The sequence below is a fragment of the Podarcis vaucheri genome (assembly GCF_965113315.1).
Source record: "Podarcis vaucheri genome assembly, chromosome: 2".
Classification (NCBI taxonomy): domain Eukaryota; kingdom Metazoa; phylum Chordata; class Lepidosauria; order Squamata; family Lacertidae; genus Podarcis; species Podarcis vaucheri.
Window position 1 is genome coordinate 45,750,120 of NC_138760.1, and position 26,144 is coordinate 45,776,263.

Consider the following 26,144-nt stretch of genomic DNA (forward strand, 5'->3'; position numbering starts at 1 on the left):
AAGAAGAGAGGGCAACAAAAAGCCAATATAAAATGAGCTTAAGCAGATAAAAAGCACAAAGGACCTGAAAAGAGACGTGAGACAATGACTGCTGCAGCAATAGAGGGATAATACAAAATATACACAAACCATGAATTTTTCCAGCAGGTCAACTGCATGTTGCATTACACAAACCAGCCCAGCATGCAGCCCAGCATGGAGTGACCCTTTCCTACCTTACAATCTGCTTACTGTTCACAGTATGGCTCAAGATAGCAAGCGTGGGTTTTAAGAGGCTTGCCTCTGGATTCATGACCATGAGAAGCAAATCACACATTGAAGGCACACCCAATTCACATTGAGACTAAGTGTATCCACAAGCAATTTCCTATCCCACCTTTGTGCAAATGGCAAAGATGCAGCTTGGTCTGTAAGCTATACAGAAAACATCATTAAGCCAGGCACAAAGGCAGCCAGCAGAGCTTCTACTTTCATTTCCCCTCCCAAACGTCTGAAGGACTCAGCTGCTTATGTGGATTTAGTTTTGCACATGAAAGATGTACCACACTTTGTCCTAATCACACTTAGTCACATCTAGGTTAGACTGCTGTCTTGAGGTCTGTCAGGGGCTGCCTTTGAAAAAGGTACTAGAAATGCAGCTGTTAGATTGCAACTGGTGCAGGCTGCAGTGAACATAACACTTCAGTTTTGCAACAACTTCATTGCCTAACTCCCTGTTTATTTCACCTAAACAATCTCTGTGCAGGATAATTTAAGGATGACCCTGATCCTCCACAATCCAAAGTATGGGGGAAGGTGGCATAGAGCAGGGCTTTCTTTGCAGTGGCTCCAAATCTCTGCAAAAAGAGTAGGAACATGGTTGACCATACACTATTTAAAACCTCACAAATGCTCAAGGCAGCATAGCTCCTGAAACTTTTCAAACAAACAGCCCTTAACTAGAGCTGGACTGATATTTTTGGCACAGCTCTTTTTGCCCATTTGCAGGGGAAGGGCATAAAGGGCTAGAATTTCTGAGAAAGTTCTCTCAGTGGAAAGAGTGGAAGGGCCTTACCTTACATTTTATAATGAAATTACCAAGAATGTGTATCATTTCAAACATTCCCAAGTTTGTCTTCCTGTACTTGATATGACAGAGGAAGAGAAACCTTGTAGTCCTTCACATTCTCTATGGCAGTGGTTGAGAAAACTCCAGCCCACAGTTTAATTTGTTCTGCCAGGAGTCCTTAATATGGCCTGTGAGGCCATTTTTCCTAAGCCATGCCCACCTGCCATCATATATGATGCCATATATGAGGTAACGATGCAAGAGAAAGGAATAACCAGGAGCCTTAGAATATACTCCCAACTACTCTTTGGCAAGTGGGGCTTGTATGCAGCACCTATTAAATTTGGCTGATCAGCACCAACTTCAAGCCTCGCTGCAATCTTGTTTGGCGACACAGTTTGACTTTGAGCTGTGTTGCCTAGGAAAAATGGGTCACCTGACATTGTGATATCAAGTGACTGACAAGTGGGCAGGACTTTGACACTACAGCTGTCAAAGTGTCCCACTGCAGATGGGGGAGCTAAGGATCTGGCTTACCAGCCAAATTCTATTTCCCACCACTGCCCTATAGTTTAAAAAATAAAAAATTGGATCAGGACAACTTTGTGCAGGAATGGGTGAGTTAACCCAACCCTTCCCCTTCATGATCTTACCTAAATCAGCGCATACACAACAGCATGACAGTTAACACTCAGGGGGGAAAAGTCCTGTTGACCCTAAACCCTCTGCCTCCTCATTCTAAGAAGTAAAGTGAGTCCAAGCCCACCACTACCCACAAAAATTTCTTCTGTCCATCTTGAAATCTAATGGAAAACATATTCATTTTCCTAAGGGGACAAATGGTCCAACAAATATGAGGGTGGGAGTTCAGCTCACCGCCATTACTAACCAACATTCTGTTAGACATGCGTGGTAGCCATGATGGAATACTCCCGAGTTTCACTGATGGCATGTGAAGGCTAGGTTGTTTCTTACTTAACAAGCTTCACTTAACTCTTGGGAAGAAACCAAAGCATGAAGTGTCACAGTAAGCCAAACAAATCTGACCTCATGATGCCTTGCTTATTTTGAGTGATGTTCCACTATTTGCTATTAACACCTTTCCCCAACTGTACAGAACACTCTAAAGGGCCCACTACAATTTCTTGAAGGTTGCCAAGCCAGCTTCCTAGTGCTACAGCTTAGGTGCCAAACTGGAGAACATGAAAGCTCAGATTCGCATCCTCAGAGGGTCAAGGTATCCTGTTCTCTGGCTTAACAAGAGGCCTGTAGATGATGGGCTTCCTTAAGTTGCACCCTATATCCACAGGAAATATGTCCATAGGCCAAAGGTTGGAAGCTTTTGTCTATTAGCATACAAACTACATCCCTGAAACATTGAGCACAACCAGAACTTACGCTTTGTCATAGAATGTCGTGTGTCCTGAATGACAGAACTTCATGCCATTGCTGTTTATCATGCTGCTGTTTATGTTCCCTGAAATGTAAGATTTCCGCGATGCCTGGTCCTTCGCAAAGTTTCTACAAGCAGCTAATTTCGATTCCAAAGCCTGAGAAAGAAGTAGATAACAGAGTTTTTTATTTAAAGTAATTTGCCTTAATGAGGGAATAGGAGAAATAGAATCAACATCAGCAGATTCAACAAAATATAAGATGGAGCAATGACTCAGGGCAGTCAGTCAATCTTTTGATTCCACTTATGTCACATTCTTAGTAAGAGAAGCTGATTTGAAAAATCTGCTCTTGAATAGAACATGGATTCCCAAATGCAGGACAGGCCAGAGTTCTTCAGAGGAGAACTCCCCTACTGAAAAGCCAAAATGCCCTTCGAAATGTTAAAAATAGTAGAAATTTAAATTTGCATCATTTTATGAGGAAATCTTGGAAAAGCTGGGAGCAGCTGGCAAAAAAGGTAAGCACTAGAGGCATTTGTTACAGGAAAATAGGAATACTAGAAGAATATGCAAATAACCATCAGAACTGGGATGTGACTGGAGAGACAACAGACTATAGGAGGATATTCTGAGCTAACATCTTTAATGGGATTTGTGAGATGAATGCTCTAAGATTTCATTAAGCATTGCCCATCCACTTTTGCGCCCCTCAATGCACACACACACACACAGAATTCTGCAATGGGCAGGGTGAGAGGGGGGTAAAGAGAAGACAACAACAGCTTGCCACTATCTAGGGTGAGTAAGCCAGGAGCACACACACTGGTTCCCAAGAGAACTAATTCCATCTCTCTCTCTCTCTCTCTCTCTCTCACTCACACACACACACACAGAGAGAGAGAGAGAGAGAGAGAGAGAGAGAGAGAGATGGCTCAAACATCTTGAAGCAGATACCTTCATTCACAATGCTATTAACAATACATTTGTTTCAATTAGCATCCTTGTTTACAGTCCATCTCATAACAAAGAGTGTGACAGAATCAGTATGCAACAGTATCAATGAAAAGTCCTAGGCTGCTTTAAACATAGCCTGGAACTCTGAAAGAGAGAATAAATAAGTCATGATAGTAAAGAAAGGCTCTTACCCCAACTTTCCTTAGGAGATCACCTACAATATTGAGCGCAGATATTCTGGCAGAGGGAGTAAGGGGACTGGTACCAAAACCGTTGGGAAGAGCTGCAGAAGGGAAAAGACAACAGACTAGTCACATGGATGTACATATGAACAAAAAAGGAAAATGAAGAGCATGCCTACTCATGTTCCCTGGCCCCAAGAACAGTTGCTCTCTGGGAAAATATCACCTCTACACGTATTTATGAAGACCAACTATCTCAGTCTGTTCCCTAAAACCTTATCTCACAATCTTCAAATATCTACATTTCCATTATATGGGATAGGATTTTATAACGAAAACAAGAAGCAATGGAAAAATAACCAACCATTTTATTTGTATGCCACCTTTACAAAGTTAAAAACATGCTGAAGGCAGCTTATAAAAAATGTAACAAAAATAGTCATAAAAAAGAAACAAAACATAAAAAGTATACAACCAAACTGAACGATTTCCACATAAATAAGATACAAAATAAAGATGCAAAAAAACCCCCAGCAACAGCAGCAACACATACACACCACGAAAAACCCGATCAAGATTCTTTCAGCAGCCTCAGCTTTTGTAGCTGGAGTCAGTCAGGGTCACACCCTCCCAGACCAGGTGGAAAAAAATAAGTCTTAATTAATACACAAATAAATCTTTGTTGCTTTATATGGCTCAAAATTTGTTCTTTAATTTCTACTCTAAGACTGGCCCACTATTTCTACATTACTATAGCTGTGCAAGAACTGTGCAAGTTCTACATTCACACACAATGTAAACAGTAGATCATTCAGAGCATAACATGTGTATTGTGTTCTACCTTTTGGAGAGGGAAAGCTGTTCTCACAGCTTTTCCCAACAGGTGTTGCCGGCAGTGAGAGTGATGCTTGGACAGCTGAATCCATCTTCTCACAGTCCAAGGTTGGGGAACTAGGAGCTGACTTCCTGGTCACTTCCTGTTGCCTTTCCCGTACTGCTAATTCTTGTCTTAAATCTGTGAGTTTGAAGAAGAATATATTGCAGATGTGTCCCATTACACAGAGAACACATCCACCTTACCCTCCAACTTCTGTTGTACTCATTTCTCTGGAGATTCCTACCATCACAGTAGGTTGTAAAGGCCGAATGAGACACAAACCAGAACGTTGGCTGGAGCTGCATGACTTGATCTCAAAGCCTAACTTGGACAAGACTTCCTTTGAACTAAAGCTTGACGTCAATAATGAACAATTTCCATTGTCTATCAATGCAAGTTACACAGAAGTAGCATAACTAATAAGCCTTAAGCAAAGGCAAACTGCCCATCAGGTAAATTCACCTCCCTCCTCTCACTAGCTTTTATGAATGTACTCCTTGGCAATCAAGCATCTGCTTGGCTGACACAGTATATTCATATTTTGAATAGCACCTCACACTTCCATTGTGGCCAGGAGCTGAGGCTGCCTCAAAGCAAGCAAGCAAGCAAGCAAGAAAGAAAGAAAGAAAGAAAGAAAGAAAGAAAGAAAGAAAGGGAGCCCAGTCAGCCAGTCAAAGTTACTTAATATGTATTTCCTCATCAAATCTGGTCTGCTGATGTCCAATAAATCGTTGATTCATGTTCTGAAATATGATAGCCACTACATAAAGCATGACTGGGAAACCTTTTTGCCTCCACAGGTCAAATCCTTATCAGAAATCCTTATCAGGATCAGCCTTGTAAGCCAAATATGACATGACATCATTATGACATCACATGATTGATAGGTGGGCAACCCCACCCATCTCTCAAAATACCTTGTGTGAACTTTCCAGGCACTCACCTGGCTGTTTGGAGCTTGGAAACCAGTAGTAGTTCAAAGCCCTTTTACTGTTTCTATGAACCTCCCAGTATGGCTAGGCAATACCTGCTTTCCAACATCCTAATATATCGCCAGCTAAACTTCACGATATGACAATATATTATGATTTGGCTTACATTTGTACCCACGGTTCATTCTAAAAGTTCCTATTTATTCCTTCACAACCAGATTCCATCTTCATTAACTAAGCATTAATTTAGCAATACCTCTTGCTTCATCCTTCAGCCTTTGTACAGAAACTAGCAGAGATTCCTTGTCATCTAACTCGCTTTCCAAAAAGGCATTTCTCTCAATGGCCTGATTCAGTCTTTGTTCAAAGTCTTCCAAGGAAACAATTGTGGCCCTAGACACACACAGAGAAAAACAGAGGATACAGCTCTTCAGTGCACATTCAAGAGTCACTTCTAAAGCTATCATATTATAAGTCATGGTTAGGTTGTGGTCAGCAAACTTTCTGAATTTATTTGCAAGGATGCCCTAAACCCCTGAGAGCAGGATTTCATTTTAAAGGTGTTTGCGGCTCCTATTCATGATGTACAATGTTGTTGTTGTTTAGTCGTTTAGTCGTGTCCGACTCTTCGTGACCCCATGGACCAGAGCACGCCAGGCACTTCTGTCAATGTACAATATTTAACTATTATATATACTTAACTATAAATAAAATAAAATAATATTTTTTGGCACATTTGGTGCCAACCTGATCCTGTGGGCTGTAGATGTAGCAGAAATCATTGACCACTTTCCTCACAGAACATTCTGAATGCTAATTTATCATTCTGGAGAGAATCAGTCCAACCAGGCACAAACACTACACACGTACATATATTTTTTTATGGGGACTGTGCAAAATAATTTGTTGTATAAATGGAAATTATAGTCATTGCGTGTTTTACATTAACGCTTCAAAATTCAATCATATTTTTTGCTAACCCAAGAGGCTACCACATGAAAGAGGTTTTGGAAATATGATAAGCACTGTTGATGTTTTAGTTACACAACTGCATCAGTATCAATTCACTATTTATAGCATACAAGGTTCTTTGGAAGCTACTGAAACAAAAACCTGAGCAGCAAGGCAATATAAGGAAATATCTGTCTCAGGAAGGGAACAGACTACCACCCAACACCATGACCCTTACCTCTTAGCACGCTCAAGGTCATCATTGGATTGCTCTAGCTCTCTCACATATTTATGCAGCTGGTCTTTGATTGCCCGGGTCTGACTCAAGTCATCCTCCAACAAAGACACTTGCTTGTAGCTTTGTGAATACTGGTGCTCAAGCTTCTCCTGAAAGCACAAGAGTATTAAGTATTCTGCTGCTTTGAAATTAACAAAGTGATTTAGAAGCATTCCTGCTATCCCGTGCTACTTCCTCAAACTCACATTCATATTTGCAGATACATTTACAGACTACCTAGCCTATATAAGCAGACCAAGTGACACCCAGCAGGACTTAACCAATTTCCTTCTCTTTTTCTCGTCAATGCCTACCACATTTCTGAAAAGCAAATTCACATATGAGATGTGTAGCTACAAAAGAGCCCCTCAGCTAAGAGACTCATACTGATAGGGACAGCTTGTCTTAAGGGGTGTAGTGGATACAGTATGCTCAAGCCCTCATCAAAGACCATAAAGCAAGCATGTTTTTTCATTATACTGGATGGTTGTAAGTAACCAAGTACTCTTAGTACAGAAGATCCAAGTTACAGTATCTTTAGGTTTATGGGAGAGAATGCAAATCTCCAGAAGCATGTCAAGGCAGTATGGCAGTTCACTGTGTCTTTGAACTGCAACTAAACTCTTATAGCCTTGCAACCAGAGTGCTGCCAACAGCAATGCATACACCTTTCAGATAGGATTCTGCCAAAACATCTTCTCTTCCAATAGTGTACTCATAGCACCAAGCAGTCCTTTCACATATAAAAGGCATTAGAATACACCAATGTTCACTCTTAAAAGCCCTTTAATAGACATAAAGCACTAGTTTTAAGCTCCAGGGCTTGTTAGGCTGCTCACTTTCCAGTGACTTTCGAAAATCTGGTGGGCTAGGAGACTATAAAAATAAGAAAAAGGATAGGCCGCAATTAACTGGCCCTGAAACCTAAGTGTAGCTTTAGAGCAATGTCATAGAATCATAGAATCATAGAGTTGGAAGAGACCACAAGGGCCATCGAGTCCAACCCCCTGCCAAGCAGGAAACTTGTCTTGATAATGAAGTGAGCTATAAATGCAACGATAATTTCCTATTCCAGATTTGCCTCCACCAACACTGCTAACAGATGCAGTTGTACCTTTAAAGTTTCCACTTCTTGCTTTAATCTTTGGTTGTCTGCTTGCAAGTCCCGGTTCCTCTGTTCAGCCTGTACCAGCTGAGCCTCCAACTCTGCTTCCAGTTCTCTGCTGCCCTCCTGAAATTCTGCCAGCTCGTCACGGGCCTCCTGGAAACTGTAAGAATTGTGATGATGAGTGAGGCATTACTCCAACCATGTCTCCATCCTCTCAATATGGTATTAGCAAGCCCTTAACTACTTCTTCCCACTGAACCTCAAAAGGACCAAAAGTATTTACTGCTGCATTATGTGAAGCATTATTGTGTGGAGGTTAACCACGATTCTTGCTGAAAGCCTACTGAAAGAATTGCTGCACACTATCTATGTGCATCCCCATAGAAAGAAAAAAAATAGTCTTCCAAACAATAGAATCCTTTGTGTCACTTGAGACACATGCTTATTCAAAATACTGTGTCTCTTGTGATGCTATACTGTTTAAAGTTAATAAAGAGATTAATAAACAAGTTGTTTGGACACCAAGCAGTAGAAAACCCTGGGGCCCCAGAGAGCTGCTCTTTCCCCGTCCCCTTTAGTGCACTTCTCTTGCATCTAACTTACCCTCCAAACAGTGGAATATTTGTAGTTTGCCCTTCCTTTTCCCCTAGCAACCAGAATCCATCTTTCCTGTGGTGAGGTCACCTGAAATCAGGTGGAGGAGGAGGAGTTTGGATTTGATATACCACTTTACCACTACCCTAAGGGGTCTCAAATGGGACGCGGGTGGCGCTGTGGGTAAAACCTCAGTGCCTAGGACTTGCCGATCGTATGGTCGGCGGTTCGAATCCCCGTGGCGGGGTGAGCTCCCATCTTTCGGTCCCAGCTCCTGCCCACCTAGCAGTTCGAAAGCACTCCTAAGTGCAAGTAGATAAATAGGGACTGCTTTATAGCGGGAAGGTAAACAGCGTTTGCATGTGCTGCGCTGGTGCTGGCTTGCCAGAGCAGCTTTGTCACGCTGGTCACGTGACCCAGAAGTGTCTCCGGACAGCGCTGGCCCCCGGCCTCTTAAGTGAGATGGGCGCACAACCGTAGAGTCGGACACGACTGGCCCGTACGGGCAGGGGTACCTTTACCTTTACCTTTACCTTAAGGGGTCTCAAAGCAGCTAACAATCTCCTTTCCCTTCCTCCCCCACAACAAACACTCTGTGAGGTGAGAGACTTCAGAGAAGTGTGACTAGCCCAAGGTCACCCAGCAGCTGCATGTGGGGGAGCAGGGAAGCGAACCCAGTTCACCAGATTACGAGTCCACTGCTCCTAACCACTACACCACACTGGCTCTCCCTATAAGTTATTTTCTAAAAATATTACTACAGTAAGTGTGGCTGGATGTTAAAGAATCCTGTCCCTGCAAAAGGCAAAAGTGAAGGTTTTGCAAAGAGGCTTAGGCATGTCTCCTGCACTCATTCAGCTTGCAACCCATGGCCTAGCTTCTGTGCCCACATCTGGGTAACCACTGAAAGGTATTTGTAAACTGCAGCCAGTTTACAAAATTGCAAAATTGAGCAGCTAGATTGTTGACTTGACTGGGATCAGATGGTCTGAACATAGTAACACCGATCTAGCCTGACTACATTGGCTAACCGTCAGTTTCTGAGTGCAATTCAAAGTGTGGGTTTTGACCTATAGAGCCTTATGCTGCTCAGAACCCGCAATTCTTTAGGGACCACTTCTCCTTGGATTAATTTACCCAAACCCAGGGATTTTCAGAGGCCCCTCTCTGTGTGCCTCTTCAGAGGACGGTATAGAGGGTGACAACTTGAGAATGGGCTTTTTCAAGGGTTGCTATCCATTTGTAGAATCATAGAATCATAGAGTTGGAAGAGACCACAAGGGCCATCGAGTCCAACCCCCTGCCAAGCAGGAAACCTCTCCCTATGAAAACCTAGCACCATCACTGTCAGCTTTCAGACACCAGGCTAAGACATTCCTATTTGCCCAGGCTTTCGATTAATTGGGATAATACTGTAGTATGTTTTCTGGCCTGTTTGTGGTGTTAATATTTTATTTCGGTACAGTAGGCTTCAACTTTTTTACAATATTACTGGATGAGTGCCTTTAGATAAAAAACTAAGTCACTTTGAGACTCTTAAAAGTGATGAATAAACAAGGTACTAATAATCTGAGGATGCTGTTGAATCCTTTTTGCTATTGCTAAAAAAAATTGAAAACCACTGCCAATCCCCCGCAAATTTCCCAATAGTTTCTACCCATCCCTGTGTTAACTCCTTAAAAACCTCACACCACACACCTTGTTTAGGAAGCAAACATCACTGCTTTTTTTTCCTTTTCTTTTTCAAACCATACTGCTCTAGGCAAGAAGAAGCTAACAAGACTACAAGACTATACAAAAATTACCCACCAAGTCAGAACAATGCATCTACTATCTATCTAATCTCTGTGGGGGTGGGGTGGGGGTTTCTGGTAGCCCATAATGGCTGTCTTTGTCTTTCATTCCATACCAGTATTCAGGCAGGAAACTGAATTCATTCAGATCATGCATGTGCTGGGCTGCTATCATGCAATATACAAGAATCAGAGGCTTAAACAGCATCCTAATCACTCGAGGGAGTCAGAAGCTCCTATAATCTCAGAACAACCTTATTTACCAAAATTAGGCTGCACTGTACCTAAACTAAACTTCAGTAAAACTAGAACTTTTAAAGATATACAGTTTAACCCCACAGTGAAGCATGAGACAATCTGCCAAAGGCAGCAATCAGCAGCATTCTTGAGATGATAAAGGACCCCATTGTTTGCAAAGGCAGATTTCAAACAGTGCAAGGCCACTACTGACAAAGAAATTCTATTCCTGCATCCCAGAGCACATAGCTCACAGCTTTGCTGAAGACACGTGGCTTCCAAGCACTTGCTTCTTACTGCTGCGACAGACATTTAAAAGGTTACCTCAAAGAAAGCAATTTAAATGCATTAACTACCTAGAAATGAAACTCAGTAAACTACTACTAGAACCATACCTTTGTTTATATTTCAAAGATAACTCCTTCCAGTATGCAGTTTCTTCCTCTGGACATGAGAACTCAGGGATTTCTTCACAGTCCATGATCATGGTCACCTGCAAAATCCAGAGTGTTTAATAGGAAGCTCCTGATATGGCCTACTGGTTTCAGACAAGCCCCAGGACTCTCAGCATTCCAAAGCAACAAGTAGAACTATACCTCACCTTCTATTCATCTCAAAAGAAATGAGTATGGGTGATTGGCATATTTTTTTATCAGCAATTAAAATGTTTTAAGTCTGGGTCATGCTGGCCACATGACCCAGAAGCTGTACGCCGGCTCCCTCGGCCAATAAAGCGAGATGAGCGCCGCAACCCCAGAGTCGATCACGACTGGACCTAATGGTCAGGGATCCCTTTACCTTTACCTTTAGTCTGGGTTGAGCCAGGCCACCAAGAGTTCTCTGAAGATGCATTGTTGCATTTAAATTGAATCCCACTTTAAATGTTTTGGGAAAACAAAATAAAAACACACCCAAAATGTACCATGCTATTCAAAGAAGGGTTAACGGAGTTGGAACAAATCCAGCTAAGGAATATGCAAATGATCACATTTTAAAGCAGGCATTGGTTTTTCAGCCAGGAGGTAAGACCTGTAATTACTGGAACTAACACTTCTATCATCCACTGAATAAGATCATAGAAGTAAAGTCTGGTCAGCCATTTAAGCCGAGCAAAGGTTTGTTCCTGCCCTACAGACAGTGAGGGGCTGAAAGGTTTCAAACTGCCCTTTCTCTAGCACCTGAATAATGAATAGAAATTGGCAGAGTGGCTCTACAACATTATCTGTTCAGAAGCACAAAGATAATGAACTGCTTTGGCATGCCAACACATAGGGTAGCACTTCAAGACTACATTGAAGGCATAGACAAAGCACTATAGCTGATGGAGGCTAGATGCTCTACTAGAGGTATGGGGAATCTCCAGACTGTGACCCAATTAGGCCCAGCATGGGTCCCAATTTAGCCTGCTATCTCCCTTATACTACACAAAACTTGTTCCAAATCTGACATGGTATGTGACATCAGCTGAGAGCAGGTGGAAACATGGTTGCCGGTGCACAACCTTAAAGTAGACTCCTGGTTATGCTGATAGGTGCTCAGTTCAAGCTTCCTGGTATCAACTGTGCTATTGATTTCTAGCAGAGAACTTGCACAAGTGACGCTGACACAAAACCTCACGTATACATTAAGTAAAATAGAAAAATCGCCACCTGACCCCACCCACCATGGCCCCCTCCACCTCTTCCCCCCTTTTCTTCCTAATATAACACTAATGTCTCAACAAATGAAACTGATCTGTAGAAAATGTAACTTGAAAAAAGTCATTGCACATACTTTTATAAACCAAGAAATCTTTAATAAAAAATACATTAAACAAAAAAACTGTGCTACTGATTTCCTCATGCGGAACTCTACAGTCAATCCTTGAAGCGACCTGCAAAGAATGCAAAAGCATTTTTTTGCAAGCTCCTTGCAAAGAACCCTGGTCAGCACTCCCCCTAGTGCTATGACCCTAATCCAGATAACTGAAGCTTTTTAAAATGTTAAACATAGGCAATCTCTCATAACACATCTAGTTTAGCCCTCTGTAGTGCACGATTCCAAGCAGCATTTGTTCCTCTTGTTTTATTTTTCCTATTTAACAGGATTTATATAGCACTTGATCAAAACCTCTTAGCAAGTTACAGTAAATATACATTAAGATTACCAATAAAGTTAGATATCAAAAGCAAGTTCAATTTTTTAAAAGGCCAATAGGACTCATTATATATACTTTTTTACTGCCCTTAAATCATATTCCCACAAAAGTTTGAAAAATAAAATAATAATAATACAATTAAAATTTAGTCAGCTGCTTCCTTCCAGAGCACTGTTAAAGCCCCCATTCCTTCAACAGATGATCACTGCTAGCATCTGAGTCAATGTTGTAGCCACTCAACTACAAAGAAGGCATTTGTTTTACTAACTTTTGAGGTGCCACACAGGAAGGAATGAACTGCATTCACAATAGCTTTTCATCCTCCGCATGTGTACAGATTCTAATGCTGTTAACCAAAGAATACTCCTGAATTCTGACAAGCATCAATAGTCATTTCTCCCTCCAGGGAAACAAACTGGTGCATCCCACATTTCTGTGACCCACATTTCTGACCTGAACATTCAAAGCACACACATAGTATTCTACTTCATCTTACTGTATAAAACATGACAAAGAAAAAAATATAACAGTTAAGAACTACAGTTCTTAAATAGCAGTATCATCTGAGGCCAGTACTTTGAGAAAAGTATCATGAATAATGATAGTGGAGAAATATAAACACTGAGTAATCAAGAACAAACAAGGTAAATGTATTTCCTGCCCAATACCTTATAGATACAAAAAAGTCAAGGTGACTTATAAGTTAAATATAAATCTACTCCATATACAGTGGTACCTCGGGTTAAGTACTTAGTTCGTTCCAGAGATCCGTACTTAACCTGAAACTGTTCTTAACCTGAAGCACCACTTTAGCCAATGGGGCCTCCTCCTGCTGCTGCACCACTGGAGCAAGATTTCTGTTCTCATCCTGAAGCAAAGTTCTTAACCTGAAGCACTATTTCTGGGTTAGCGGAGTCTGTAACCTGAAGCGTATGTAACCTGAAGCGTATGTAATCCGACGTACCACTGTACAGGACAATTTTTAAATGATAATTTCATAAAAACAGTATCATTGTCCAATGGCTAACAGATTGGAGGTCATGGAGGTGAATATTTTGGTCACTGGTCTATGTTATTGTTTCAACTTATGGGTTACTTTTTATTATTAATTTATTATTTAATTATTATTACCTTGACTTTTTTGTGTCCATCTAGAATATAGCTGCTGACCTATCATTTCTTACATTCTGTTACCCCCATTACAATCACACAACTACACTGGATCATAACCAATGCACCTGATCCAGTATAGTCTCCCTGAACTGGGACAAAGAACCCTAGCATGTAAACAGACATCATTGCAATAAGTGACTCAAGGAATAGATCAAATTGCTAAGTGGCATTTTGGGACTTGGCAGACTCTGCCTTCTCAGTGTGGTAACATCAATGGTGTTTGTGCCAAGGTACTATTTAAAACAGTCTGCGCCATCCCAGGAATGAACTATTTGTGGGTTCTTCCACCCCATAGTGTGCTGTTTTCAAATGACTTCTTCCAAGGACTTCACTTGGATTTACAGTTTAAATTTAAAGCACCAAAATGGCAACATGAGACGCTTCAAACAAGCATGACTGAAGTAGCGCAACAGTAGTTTGCTCTCAGAGGCCTCTTAGAAATGAAACTCAACAGGTCTGGAAAAATACAGTCTGTTTCAAGTTGATTATGTTGTGGCTTAGGCCTAATAACATGGATAACACAATTTCCAGAAAGATGATAATTGGCAATCATTGTGGAGAAGGGATTTCAAATGTAGTACATCTTTGCTTGCAAGTTTCCAGGCAGCCTCTTCGCGAAACAGTCCTAAGCAAAAACACCACAGAAGTATAGAGGAAGTGAAAAACTAAGCAGATAAAGACTTCAAAAGCAGGCTAAGGTTCTCAGAACAGGTGGTTTATGAAGCATGAAGTCAAATCCTCCAACAGCATTGACTATAAAACGACTATAAAACGACCTTGACAGATTAGAGAACTGGGCAAAAACAAACAAGATGAATTTTAACAGGGAGAAATGTAAAGTATTGCACTTGGGCAAAAAAAATGAGAGGCACAAATACAAGATGGGTGACACCTGGCTTGAGAGCAGTACATGTGAAAAGGATCTAGGAGTCTTGGTTGACCACAAACTTGACATGAGCCAACATTGTGACGCGACAGCTAAAAAAGCCAATGCAACTCTGGGCTGCATCAATAGGAGTATAGCATCTAGATCAAGGGAAGTAATAGTGCCACTGTATTCTGCTCTGGTCAGACCTCACCTGGAGTACTGTGTCCAGTTCTGGGCACCACAATTCAAGAAGGACACTGACAAACTGGAACGTGTCCAGAGGAGGGCAACCAAAATGGTCAAAGGCCTGGAAACGATGCCTTATGAGAAATGGCTAAGGGAGCTGGGCATGTTTAGCCTGGAGAAGAGGAGGTTAAGGGGTGATATGATAGCCATGTTCAAATATATAAAAGGATGTCACATAGAGGAGGGAGAAAGGTTGTTTTCTGCTGCTCCAGAGAAGCGGACACGGAGCAATGGATCCAAACTACAAGAAAGAAGATTCCACCTAAACATTAGGAAGAACTTCCTGACAGTAAGAGCTGTTTGACAGTGGAATTTGCTGCCACGGAGTGTGGTGGAGTCTCCTGCTTTGGAGGTCTTTAAGCAGAGGCTTGACAACCATATGTCAGGAGTGCTCTGATGGTGTTTCCTGCTTGGCAGGGGGTTGGACTCGATGGCCCTTGTGGTCTCTTCCAACTCTTCCAATGATTCTATGATTCTATGACATTTTGCAAAGTCTAATGCGAGTACAGTGGTACCTCTGGTTACGTACTTAATTCGTTCCGGAGGTCCGTTCTTAACCTGAAACTGTTCTTAACCTGAAGCACCACTTTAGCTAATGGGGCCTCCTGCTGCTGCCGCGCCGCCGGAGCACGATTTCTGTTCTCATCCTGAAGCAAAGTTCTTAACCCAAGGTACTATTTCTGGGTTAGTGGAGTCTGTAACCTGAAGAGTATGTAACCTGAACCGTATGTAACCCGAGGTACCACTGTATAACTAGTGATTTGTAAACTCTGTTTGGCCAATTAATGGAAAGGAAAGGAAATAAAATGTAAATGTGCACTAAGAATGCAAAAAAGTCTTCAAGAATAGGGAGTCCTCAACAGATAACTCTCTTCTCCCCCTCCACTCTGCAGCTCTAATCTAAAATCTTCAGAAACTGCTCGCACTAATGAAATTCCCTGTCGCAAAATGCACCTAGAACAATAGCAGTTTCGAACACTGAATGTGAGCCATACACCTAATATTAAAGAAAGTCTCTACTGCACTCCAGTCAAGTCATTAGCAGCTTGAGAGCATCCCAAAAGAACTTTTCTACAGCTTTACATGCAGCCCCCGGAACATAACCCCCACACAATATGTGAGCCTACTGTAACTGCTGACCATGGCTAGCTAATTTCAATCTCTGATTAAATTAAATTAAATTTCCAAATTAAAGGCAACGTATGCCTAGTGGTAACTATGGCTACACTGGAAATGCTTAATTATACTTAACACTAATCTGGGGAAAGTGTGGGGAGCAGTTGGAAGGGGGATTGCCAGTTGGCCCAGCATAGCGTCTGAACAGAATTAGGAATAAAGCCCATCTTCCAGAGTCACTGCCACAGCTTCTGTGTTGCCTTCAAAAAAGAAAAAGGATTTGCAAAGCAGAGGTTCAAACTGAAAAATAAGCTTGTGTGCATATGTACCACTAAGTACAATGTTCTAAAAAATGTTATCCACAGTATTATTCCTTAATTGTATTCTTACAATCTATGTAGGAAAGCAACTAGAAAATGGCACAGACACACATCTTTGTGATGTGTAAGATTAGAGCACACGTATGAGACAAATGGACAGCAGACAAGCTTGAATTCTGCCAGATACATCTCTAAGACTCCTCTCTGATCACATCCCAAAGACACATGTTTTGAGGTCACTTCATGTTCACTTCACTGCACATTTTAAAAAGCATGTAGGAAGCAGTCATAAATTTATGAGGGGGGACAAATACCGAATTCACATTTTAAGTGGCGATTACTCAAGCAAACAATTATTTATTTTCCTCAGAAGTGTGTTTTAGCATTATCATAAGATCTAACTCACTTCAGAATACTGAATCATATGCTTCTGGCAACTGGCTGGGAAAGGATGTCAGCATTTCCTGAAACCTGTGTTTATCAGATGCTGCTCTGGAATCTACAGAGACTAGTAAGGTCACATGATGATTACTCAATGAAAGGTCTCAGTACTACTAAAAACAACCAGTTTCATCAAGGAAATGAAGAATTTACAAACTGCAGCCTCTGATCACCTCTTCACTGATACCAGCTGCCCAGTAAGCTTACAAAAAAATGATGAATGAAGTTGTAGAGTACCAAAAGAAGAGAACAAAACTATATCCACCCATGGGGGCAGAGCAGCAGAATAAAGTGTGTGGCACATGTAGAGAACCAGGGAAGATCAGGGTTCAGAACAGGTCGCTGTTCATTTCCTTTTTGTGCCTGGTCAAATAAAAGCAACACCTCTCAAGACTATATGATGGCAAATAAGAACTGTAAAGAGAATCTACACTGCAGTTGCATTTAGATGTACGTGGTAAGCTATGGTTATGGTTTACCATGGATGCAGAGATCATTCTCACTTTACTTCTCCCTACTAATGAGCAGCAGCAACAAGCTATAATCCTTGGCTCAACAGAACAGGGGACTGAGATGTATTTTTCTCCAAAGAAGCTGCCGTTTGTAGCAAAGCAAAACTTGATGCTCGGTTTGGACACTGGGTGAGAGCCAACATGTTAGTTGTGGAAGTGGCCGTTTGGAGCAAAGCAAAACTTGATGCTCGGTTTGGACACTGGGTGAGAGCCAACATGTTAGTTGTGGAAGTGGTAATGTGGCACAGCTTAACTGCCACAAAGTACAATAAAGGTAGCAAGTAAGCAATATATTTTGAATGTGCAAGTCACTCAACGGATTTGGCTGTTGCTCTGAACAAGATTCCTGCTACCAGGATGGCCATTGGATGAGTGGTTGCTACAAGTGAGTATGAACCATAACACTTAACCAAAGGTGATGGTTTGTACTTCCACTTGCAATCAAAAGCAATTTCTGCATTCAACGTGAACTAGTAACCATGGCTTACTGTGAATTACCCAAAGAGAGTTCTGCATTTATAATTTTTTAAAAGCCATCTGCAAGAACAAGGAAAGCAAATGTGTGGTGTGGTAGGGGAAACTTAACATGATTCTTTATACGATGACCTAAGTTCTTCTGAGAAGCTTTATCAAAATTAAGGATAGCATTCATTCAATAGGACCCATGGAGGGGAAGGTGGGAAGTCCAGAGATTCAGGGAAATATCTAAATATGGATATGTAATTTGTATTGTTATAACTCTATATCTGTTAAATCAAATAAAAATTATTCCAAAATAAAAGTATAACATTCCTTCAATCTTTCCCTGCCATTTTACTGGGGGTGGGGGGACTTATTTAGTGTTCCTCTGGCAAGTACATTACTCAAACAAAAACTACCTCAATTGCAATAGCCTCAAATGCACATTTATTTCCAGTTTCTAAACCTAGATACAAGAACGTCAGAGAACCACTGAGGGGGGGGGACCTATCAATCTATAGTCATTAGTCTACATTTAGAAGCACAGCATTATGGTGCCAGACTTCAGTTTTTGAGACCAGTTAAATGTTCTCACTGAACTGGTTTACTAAAATGCATATATCCTTAAAATGGCATTAACAAAATAAACTCAATATTTGTCACAGACAGCACACAAACAACTTCCTTGGAGGAAAATGAAAACAGAATGCCCTTTAATTTGGAATCAGTTCTAGAAACTGATTCTAAAGTCTGAAATATCTCAATACTGCATACACAAATATAGTACTTTAACACAGATTAGTTTGTGAGCACTGTGCTGTGTTTTACTTTCTTTTTCATAACACCTTATTAACCTTTCTAAGCCCCAAATATGAAGGAATGATGCACATACAAGTTTTATATACACCAGACCAATAGTTGAGTTGCATGATCTCCTTTCCCTTCCTTGGAATAGTAAATGATCGTGATACAGCTAAATCTAGTGAAACTTTCATCAACTTATTTCTCCCTTAAAAGCTTGTTTGCTGTTGCCACATATCAAAGTTTGTATTGGTCCCAGCATTAACTTGAAAAGCATGCACTTTGTAAATGATGCAATTTTAGGCAATCAGCGTTCACATGTCCTCAGAGCTGCAGAGTCCCACTCTCTCTAAACTCAGTTGTGAATCAGCCACTCCCTCCCCTTTGCTCTTATTATTGCCAAGCAGCAAGCCTCCTGGACGCAGCTCTGACGCTCTCAAGTACTTATTACAAAGCTCTACACTTTTAAAGAGAGGTCATCCTAAATCAGGCCCTAACTGCATATTGTGGCCAGAAGCCACACTGCATGCACATAGTTCAATGTAAACTTCCCCTGACTTTTTTTTTTTTTAATTAAAAGTAGCAACTGGAGGCAGCAATAATAAATAAAGGCAGGAGAGGGCTCTTACCACTTTCCCTGCTAACCATTCCGCTTCCAATGTCACTCATGCAAAACTGCACCCCACCCCTGCAACATAAGAGATACATGTTCACATATTTTCACCTGCAGTGAGAAAGGAAAGCTTGAGGTGAAAGAATTTTGGAATTTCACCTACAGGCACCTAAACAGCAGCAGTTTGATACTGCAAGTCCATTGCAAAAAGCAATGCTGAAGACATGTATCAACATTTCAGTCTAATATATATTGTTACAGATAATGTATCATAAAGACAAATTGACAAGAACCCTCCACAATAGAATATTTGCCCATGTTATAGAACCAGCAGTATGCCCATGCACTCAAGACACAAAACCAGATTATGATGTTTCATCTTGACAGAAGACCACACAACAATGATCCGCTACTGCTCCACATTCATTTTCAACCTCCAAGCTCTCAATAAACCCACAAAAGAACATAACCTACTGGTGCCCGGCTATTTCCCTACCGATAAAACCTGCAGAATGTGTCCACTTTCTTCATGGGGCCCTAGGACTGGACTATACTGTAACCACACAAGGCTTTTAACTGAAGCTATACTGGAGTTCCATGTAATCTCTGGCTTTTAATGTTTGGATGGAACCAGAAAAAATTAAGGGTTATGTTTTCAGCATACAGTACAAACTGTTAGGCAAAGAGATCACCAGGCATTTGAGAAATCTGCACCAATAGTTATAATAATCATACTTCTTATTAACATTTATTCATCACCTACAGAAGAATGTCAAGTAGACTAACCATGAAAAGACAAAATAAAAACATCAAAGTTACACATTTTAAAATACGTAACACAAGCAATTATTAAGTATATTACAGCACAATTCAGAAACATCAGTATGTCTTGTCATCAGTATGTTCCCCAGAAAAAGTGACCAATGAAATAACAAGTTAAAATATACCCTCAAAAGCAGGAAAAGTTTGGTCTTTGCCTGGTGCCGAAAAGATGTTAATGTGGTTGTCAGGAAAGCCTCTTTGGGGACATCATGCCAAGACTCTGACATCAAATCTATCTACATCGTGAAAGATAAACTAAAGGCTTTCACCTCCTATCCTATCTGAAGTAGCTGAACTCTCAATGAAGGCTTTACTTTCCAGAGTCTGAACCCCATCTCATATGACTCTGCAAGGGCCAATACCATGAAAGCAGTTGTATCACCATAAATTTGAGTGTAAGATATGTCTAATACCAACAATGCAAAAATTGCCACTGTGATTGCAGAACATGGTTTAAGACATACGTGGTAAGGGCAAAAAAACCGGATGGGTCAGGGAGCAACGAGAACAGCAGCAACGAAGATTTTACTCTGCAGCTGTCTCAAACAAAAAGCCTTCAGCTCTTTGGGGCAGAAAACCATAATTAGGATTTGCTTTGTGTGATTTGGTGGGTAGGTGTTTTTTGTTGTTGTTGTTTACTTTTGATCCAAAATAGCCACCTTCCAACAACTTGATTATCTCCAAAATAAAATGCAGCATCTGTAACCATACCTGCCTCTTCCCTCCACTAAGCAAAAGAAAAATATTTTCAGTGACTCATGGGAATTTAGTGCTCTGACATCATCAGTATATTTGTGTATCCTAGCAACCATCTGACAGCAAAACACCTAAGCTTTTCCCTTTCCCCAATTTGGCAGGCTAGTAGTTATAGCTTCTACAGTGAAAATCAACATTAACAAAGGAGTTGTTTGTATAAAACATCTGCTATTATCATTGGTGTACATGTATGTATTGGTGTACATGTAGAAGACAGACTATATCCAGTGTGATCAACTATTTGACACGGGAGAAGGGTGCAGAGGGAGTGGAGGGAAATGGAGGCAAGAGTAATAAGGGGAGTAGGGGGAGATAGGCTTTCAGTTCACTTCAGTTGCATATAATGGAAGCAACCTCATTTTTTGTTCTCATCCCTATTCACATGTAAGAAGAGGGTGGGGCGGGGGGGTTACTGGTTTATATTGTTTTTGTTCTTTGTCTTGTATTTTTATGATGTGCACTGCCCTGAAATCTACAGGTGAGGGGTGGTATAAAATTTCATAAATAATAATAATCTCATTTTCAGAGTAAAAGGAGACCAAGGGCAGTGGAGTTGAATCCTGACCCTTCCTCACCTTATCTGTCCATTTCCAATTACTGCAGGCTTTCTCCCCTGGATGAGGTGCAATACAAGAAGTGAGACCAATGGGAATTAACAGAGGAAGACATTATTCACCTCACCTAGACAGCTTTCGATGTAAACATTAAAAACATACGCATTTAATATATACAGTGTGACATGTGACCAAGTGTCTCAGCATGTCCAGCTTAACCTTAAAGGGTTAAGCCAAATCCTTAAAGTGGGCAGTCATCTTTTTCTTATCACAACACACAAAGACTCAGAAGGAAGGTCATATACTCTTTGACACCTCCTCCTAATTTAAAGGGACGCGGGTGGCGCTGTGGGCTAAAGCCTCAGCGCCTAGGGCTTGCCGATCGAAAGGTCGGCGGTTCGAATCCCCGCGGCGGGGTGCGCTCCCGCTGCTCGATCCCAGCGCCTGCCCACCTAGCAGTTCGAAAGCACCCCCGGGGGCAAGTAGATAAATAGGTACCGCTTACCAGCGGGAAGGTAAACGGCGTTCCGTGTGCGGCTCTGGCACGCCAGAGCAGCGTTGTCACGCTGGCCACGTGACCCGGAAGTGTCTTCGGACAGCGCTGGCCCCCGGCCAAGAGATGTGAGATGGGCGCACAAACCCCAGAGTCTGTCAAGACTGGCCCGTTCGGGCAGGGGTACCTTTACCTTTACCTAATTTAAAAGCAGGGTTTACTCGCTTGGGAAATTCACAAAGATCCCAAAAAAGACCTTGCAAGAGACGGCCCTGAGTCACTCCTGGGAACAGACTTCAATACCGGAAGGAATCCAAGCCGCCCAAGATTTTACACACACGGGGATTTGGGCCTCGCTTGTGGTAGAGCCTAATCAGCTGGAACAAAAGCTGCGGGAGGTACCTGGCGAAGGTTGCCAGAGGCAGGAAGAGAAAGGAAAAGTCAGGGTTGGCCAGGAGCTGGAAGTCACTCACAGGCCAAACGCCGAAGCTCAACAGACTGGAGCACTTAAATGGAGGCCTGAGAAGCGGCAACAGGATGCCCGCTTCTGACGAAGCGCTGGGCTGGCACGAAAGGGGGCTGGTGCCGGCGGTGCAGAACCGGAGGCAGGCCTTCATCTGAGGCCTACCAGGCAGCGGGGAGGGCGGCGGCGGGCCGTGAGGTGAGTCACGAGGCCAGCAGCAGCAGCCGGAACCCTTCGGCGTTAACGGTCCAGGGCAAGGGAGGGCAGGTTCCGGGCGGGGCGCCGAGGCGTCACAGGGCGGCGCTGGCCGACAGCGTGGCGGGCGGCGGTGGCGCCACCAACAGAGGAGCGACAAACGGCCGCCTCCTCCCCTGCCTGAGCGGTGGCAGGGAAAGGAGGGCAGCGAGTCCTCGGGGGGGGGGGCTGAGGAGGGAGGCCGCCTGCCCGCCCGCCCGCCGCTCCCTAATGGATGAATGACACGGCTTCAAGCCAGTGACAGTCGGCCATGGCTCCCCTTCCGACTAATAGAAAGCCGGCAGGGGCGGAATCTGCCCCGTTGTCGCTTCGCAACCAATCCGGCACGAGCTCGCGACCAAGGAGTGAAGCAGTTGTGTGCCCGGTGGGGGGGGGTTAGGACCGGGGTGGGGTGGGGGCTCACCTGGCTTCGGCGGTACCTCAGCCCCGCTCGCGCACTTCAAAAAGTCCACCCACCCTCGCACACAACACACGCTCTCTCACACACACACTTGCTCCGTTAGACCCACCCTTGTTCCTCCTCACGCTCTTCAACCGTCCAGCGGCGCTCTCCTCCTACCACTGCCGACGCCGCTGCTGCCACCGCATCGCCTCAGTCGCTGACACAGCTCCGAACCCTGCCTCATCCGGGCAACCCACCGCCTTGGCTACGTCACAGCAGAAGGCGAGGTCCGCCACGAGACAAGCACAACCCCGCTCAGGGGCGGAGCCAGCCAGCTTGAACGGCAGGCCGCGGGAGAGGGGGCGGGGCCATATAGATATGGTCACGCCCTTCTCTAGCGCGCGCCGTGCCTATTCTGAGACTCGCGCGTGATACTAAAAGCAAAATTAAAACTTTAATGTTCCTGTAGCGGTTTTGCTGATTTTGTTGCGACAAACCAACCCACTGGCGATCACACATGTAGCGCAATCCAAATACGTACATGCCAATGACACGTATTACCCAGGAAAGTGTGTGCAGGATTGCAACCTAGTTGTGTGTTCCAAATATTCAGTGTGGTCAATCTCTTCCTACCTGCATGGTTTCCAAGACCAAGCAGAACGGATTTTGTTCCATTTCTTCCCTATACCTATCCAGCAATGTGAAAAGAAAAGAAAAGTCTTACATTGTTAATACTGTATAATAAATAGTGGGTTGTTGGGTGTGTTCTATTTTTTTTCTTCCTTTTGCTCAAGTGATGCTTAGCTTCTTTCACTGGTAGATAGGATGCCTATAGCAGTACCCAAGAAGTAATACCTATCACTAGTACAGTACTTAGAAGATCTACACGGGTTGCCTGTTTGATTCCAGGTGTGATGCGAAGTGTGATTCTGACTTACAAAGCCTTAGGGTGGTATCTAACTAAGCTTTACTCAGAGTAGGCTCATTTAAATTAATGAACATGACTAAGATTAGACCACTGATTTCAATAGGTCTGTTCTGAGGGGAAAGGTTAGTTGAATCCCAACCATAAACTGCAATATTATGTACATTTACATGGGAAAAACACAGACATATTTTATTAGAGAACATGGATAGATGTATGTTACTAAACAGCCTGGGACTTCCTACCTTGTAGGAAGAAACTGGTTTCTTAAAGATGAAGCCCTTCTACCAGTGCCCCTTTCTACACAAAAGAGGTATTTTCTGAACAGAACAGCGTTAGTGTTTCAGGAAGATGATGTAGTAGTTCATGCTAAGCTGTGTGAGACATTCTATCTTGTTCACAGGAAGTTAAAACAGGAAGGAGGACAGGAAGGAGACTTAGCTGAGATCTGCTTCCTAGATATGCCTGCCAGTATTGAGATCTTCCTGAGATAGTTTCAGAAACAAATAGCAAACATTGTGTGCTAAATTTGAAGAAGAGACAGGCAGAAAGTGGCTGGACATATCGCTAGTGTTTTTAATATTCTTTCTTCATTTCCTTAACTCTGTTCTGAGATGTCCACCACCTCTTGTTTTTCTCTCCATTCTCAGCCACTGCTTGAATTACAGAAAGGTCAGAGGTAGCAAAACTCCCTTAATTTTTCACTGATCCCCTTGGCTCCTGTTTTTAAAATCACATCACTACTGGTGATGTGATTTGATTGAATTAGGCGTGGAAGGTCAATGGCTTGCTTGTGGATTTCATTGAGGGTCCCTGAACACCCTTCTCCCCTAATATGAATATCGTTCCCAGCATTGCATTGACAGGATCCATCTTTTGCTCAAGATCCATTTTTTTATTGCCCAAATTGATCCGGTACGTGTTTGACAATTCCAACTTTTTCCTCTTTGGCTTTCCTGTACTGGATCTTGACTCTGCCCCTGCTCAAACTCTACTGCTATGGCTCTCCATTGTTCTTAGGTAATGCATTCAGCAGACATCCTTACTTAAGCCACACCCAGTGCACCAATATGTCTAAAACACCAGACAGGCAAATGCTGCTTTAGTGCCTGTTAATTTCTGATGATTTGAAGTAGCATTATATGATGGAAGGGACATAAGAAGAGCCCTTCTGGATCTGATCAAGGACCCATCTAGTCCAGAAATCTATTCTCACAGTGGCCAACAAAGTGCCTTTGGGAGGCCTGAACGCAGACCCAGAGTGCAACAGCACTCGCCCTCTCATGATCCCAAGCAACTGGTATTCAGAGGAATGCTGCCTCTAGTGCTGGAGGTAGTACGTAGCCGTCATCACTAGTAGCTGTTGATAGCCTTGTCCTCCCATTAATTTATCTAATCCCCTAATAATAATAATAATAATAATTAATAATAATAATTTATTATTATTTGTACCCTGCCCATCTGGCTGAGTTTCCCCAGCCACTCTGGGCGGCTTCCAATCGAGTGTTAAAAACAATACAGCATTAAATATTAAAAACTTCCCTAAACAGGGCTGCCTTCAGATGTCTTTTAAAGATAAGATAGCTGCTTATTTCCTTCACATCTGAAGGGAGGGCATTCCACAGGGCGGGCGCCACTACCAAGAAGGCCCTCTGTCTGGTTCCCTGTAACCTCACTTCTCACAATGAGGGAACCACCAGAAGGCCCTCGGTGCTGGATCTCAGTGTCCGGGCTGAACGATGGGGGTGGAGATGCTTCTTCAGGTATACAGGACCGAGGCTGTTTAGGGCTTTAAAGGTCAGCACCAACACTTTGAATTGTGCTCGGAAACTTTGTGGTGGAGAGAGGGAGTGGTGTGGGTGTGGGTGTGGTGTGGTGTGTGTAATATATATATTGTATCCCCACTTCCCATTTTTCTAAACTAAAAAGCCTAATATGTGATAACTTTTCCGTCGTCTCTGAGCTGCTTCAGCTTCTTGATCATTTTAGTTGCTCTTCTTTGAAATCTTTCCAGCTCTGTGATATACTTTTTGAAGATATTCTAGGAAGCAGAAATATATATGTGTTTAACTGTGGCTTCATTGTGCCTAGTGCTTAACAGCACTGGACTCAGGACAGACCTTTAAAGAAGACCACTTACTGCTTTCCAATCCATTAACTCCTGTTCTATGGCGGCCACTATTACTGATCAGGCCAAGGCCAAAGTATAGTGTCTGGTTCAGACTAAATAAATGAAAGTAACTGGAGCACCTGCTATTTAGACTGCAGTCCCCCTAAAGGGACAAACCAGAGCCTTTCCTGCAAGACTGAGAAGAATGAAGTAGGAACTACAAGTGCCCTGCTTTCATGTAAAAACTATCCCTAATAGCTGCTGCCCCTTATGTGGTACTGGAAGTGACTTGGATGGTTTTCTTGCTTGCTATGGACTTTGTATACAGTGGTACCTCGGGTTACGATTTAG

General features: G+C 42.6%; 1 protein-coding gene across 6 annotated transcripts in view; it reads right to left on the minus strand.

Moving 5' to 3' along the window:
• NDEL1 (nudE neurodevelopment protein 1 like 1) overlaps window positions 1-26,144 on the minus strand; it is a 48,113-nt gene that overhangs the window by 8,529 nt on the left and 13,440 nt on the right. For 4 of the 6 annotated variants that reach the window (XR_014217137.1, XM_082213881.1, XM_082213882.1 and 1 more), the window contains 7 exons: window positions 10,743-10,840; window positions 7,730-7,883; window positions 6,577-6,725; window positions 5,644-5,780; window positions 4,420-4,593; window positions 3,588-3,679; window positions 2,447-2,598 (listed from right to left, as the gene is read on the minus strand). Coding sequence is in view for 3 of the 6 variants with exons in the window: in XM_082213881.1 (XP_082070007.1) it covers window positions 2,447-2,598; window positions 3,588-3,679; window positions 4,420-4,593; window positions 5,644-5,780; window positions 6,577-6,725; window positions 7,730-7,883; window positions 10,743-10,834 (950 nt within the window). In the remaining 3 variants the exon portion in view is untranslated. Of the gene's footprint in view, window positions 1-2,446; window positions 2,599-3,587; window positions 3,680-4,419; window positions 4,594-5,643; window positions 5,781-6,576; window positions 6,726-7,729; window positions 7,884-10,742; window positions 10,841-21,186; window positions 21,309-22,885; window positions 23,042-26,144 lie in introns of those variants that run through there. The other 2 variants (XR_014217138.1, XR_014217139.1) reach the window with 2 other exon arrangements.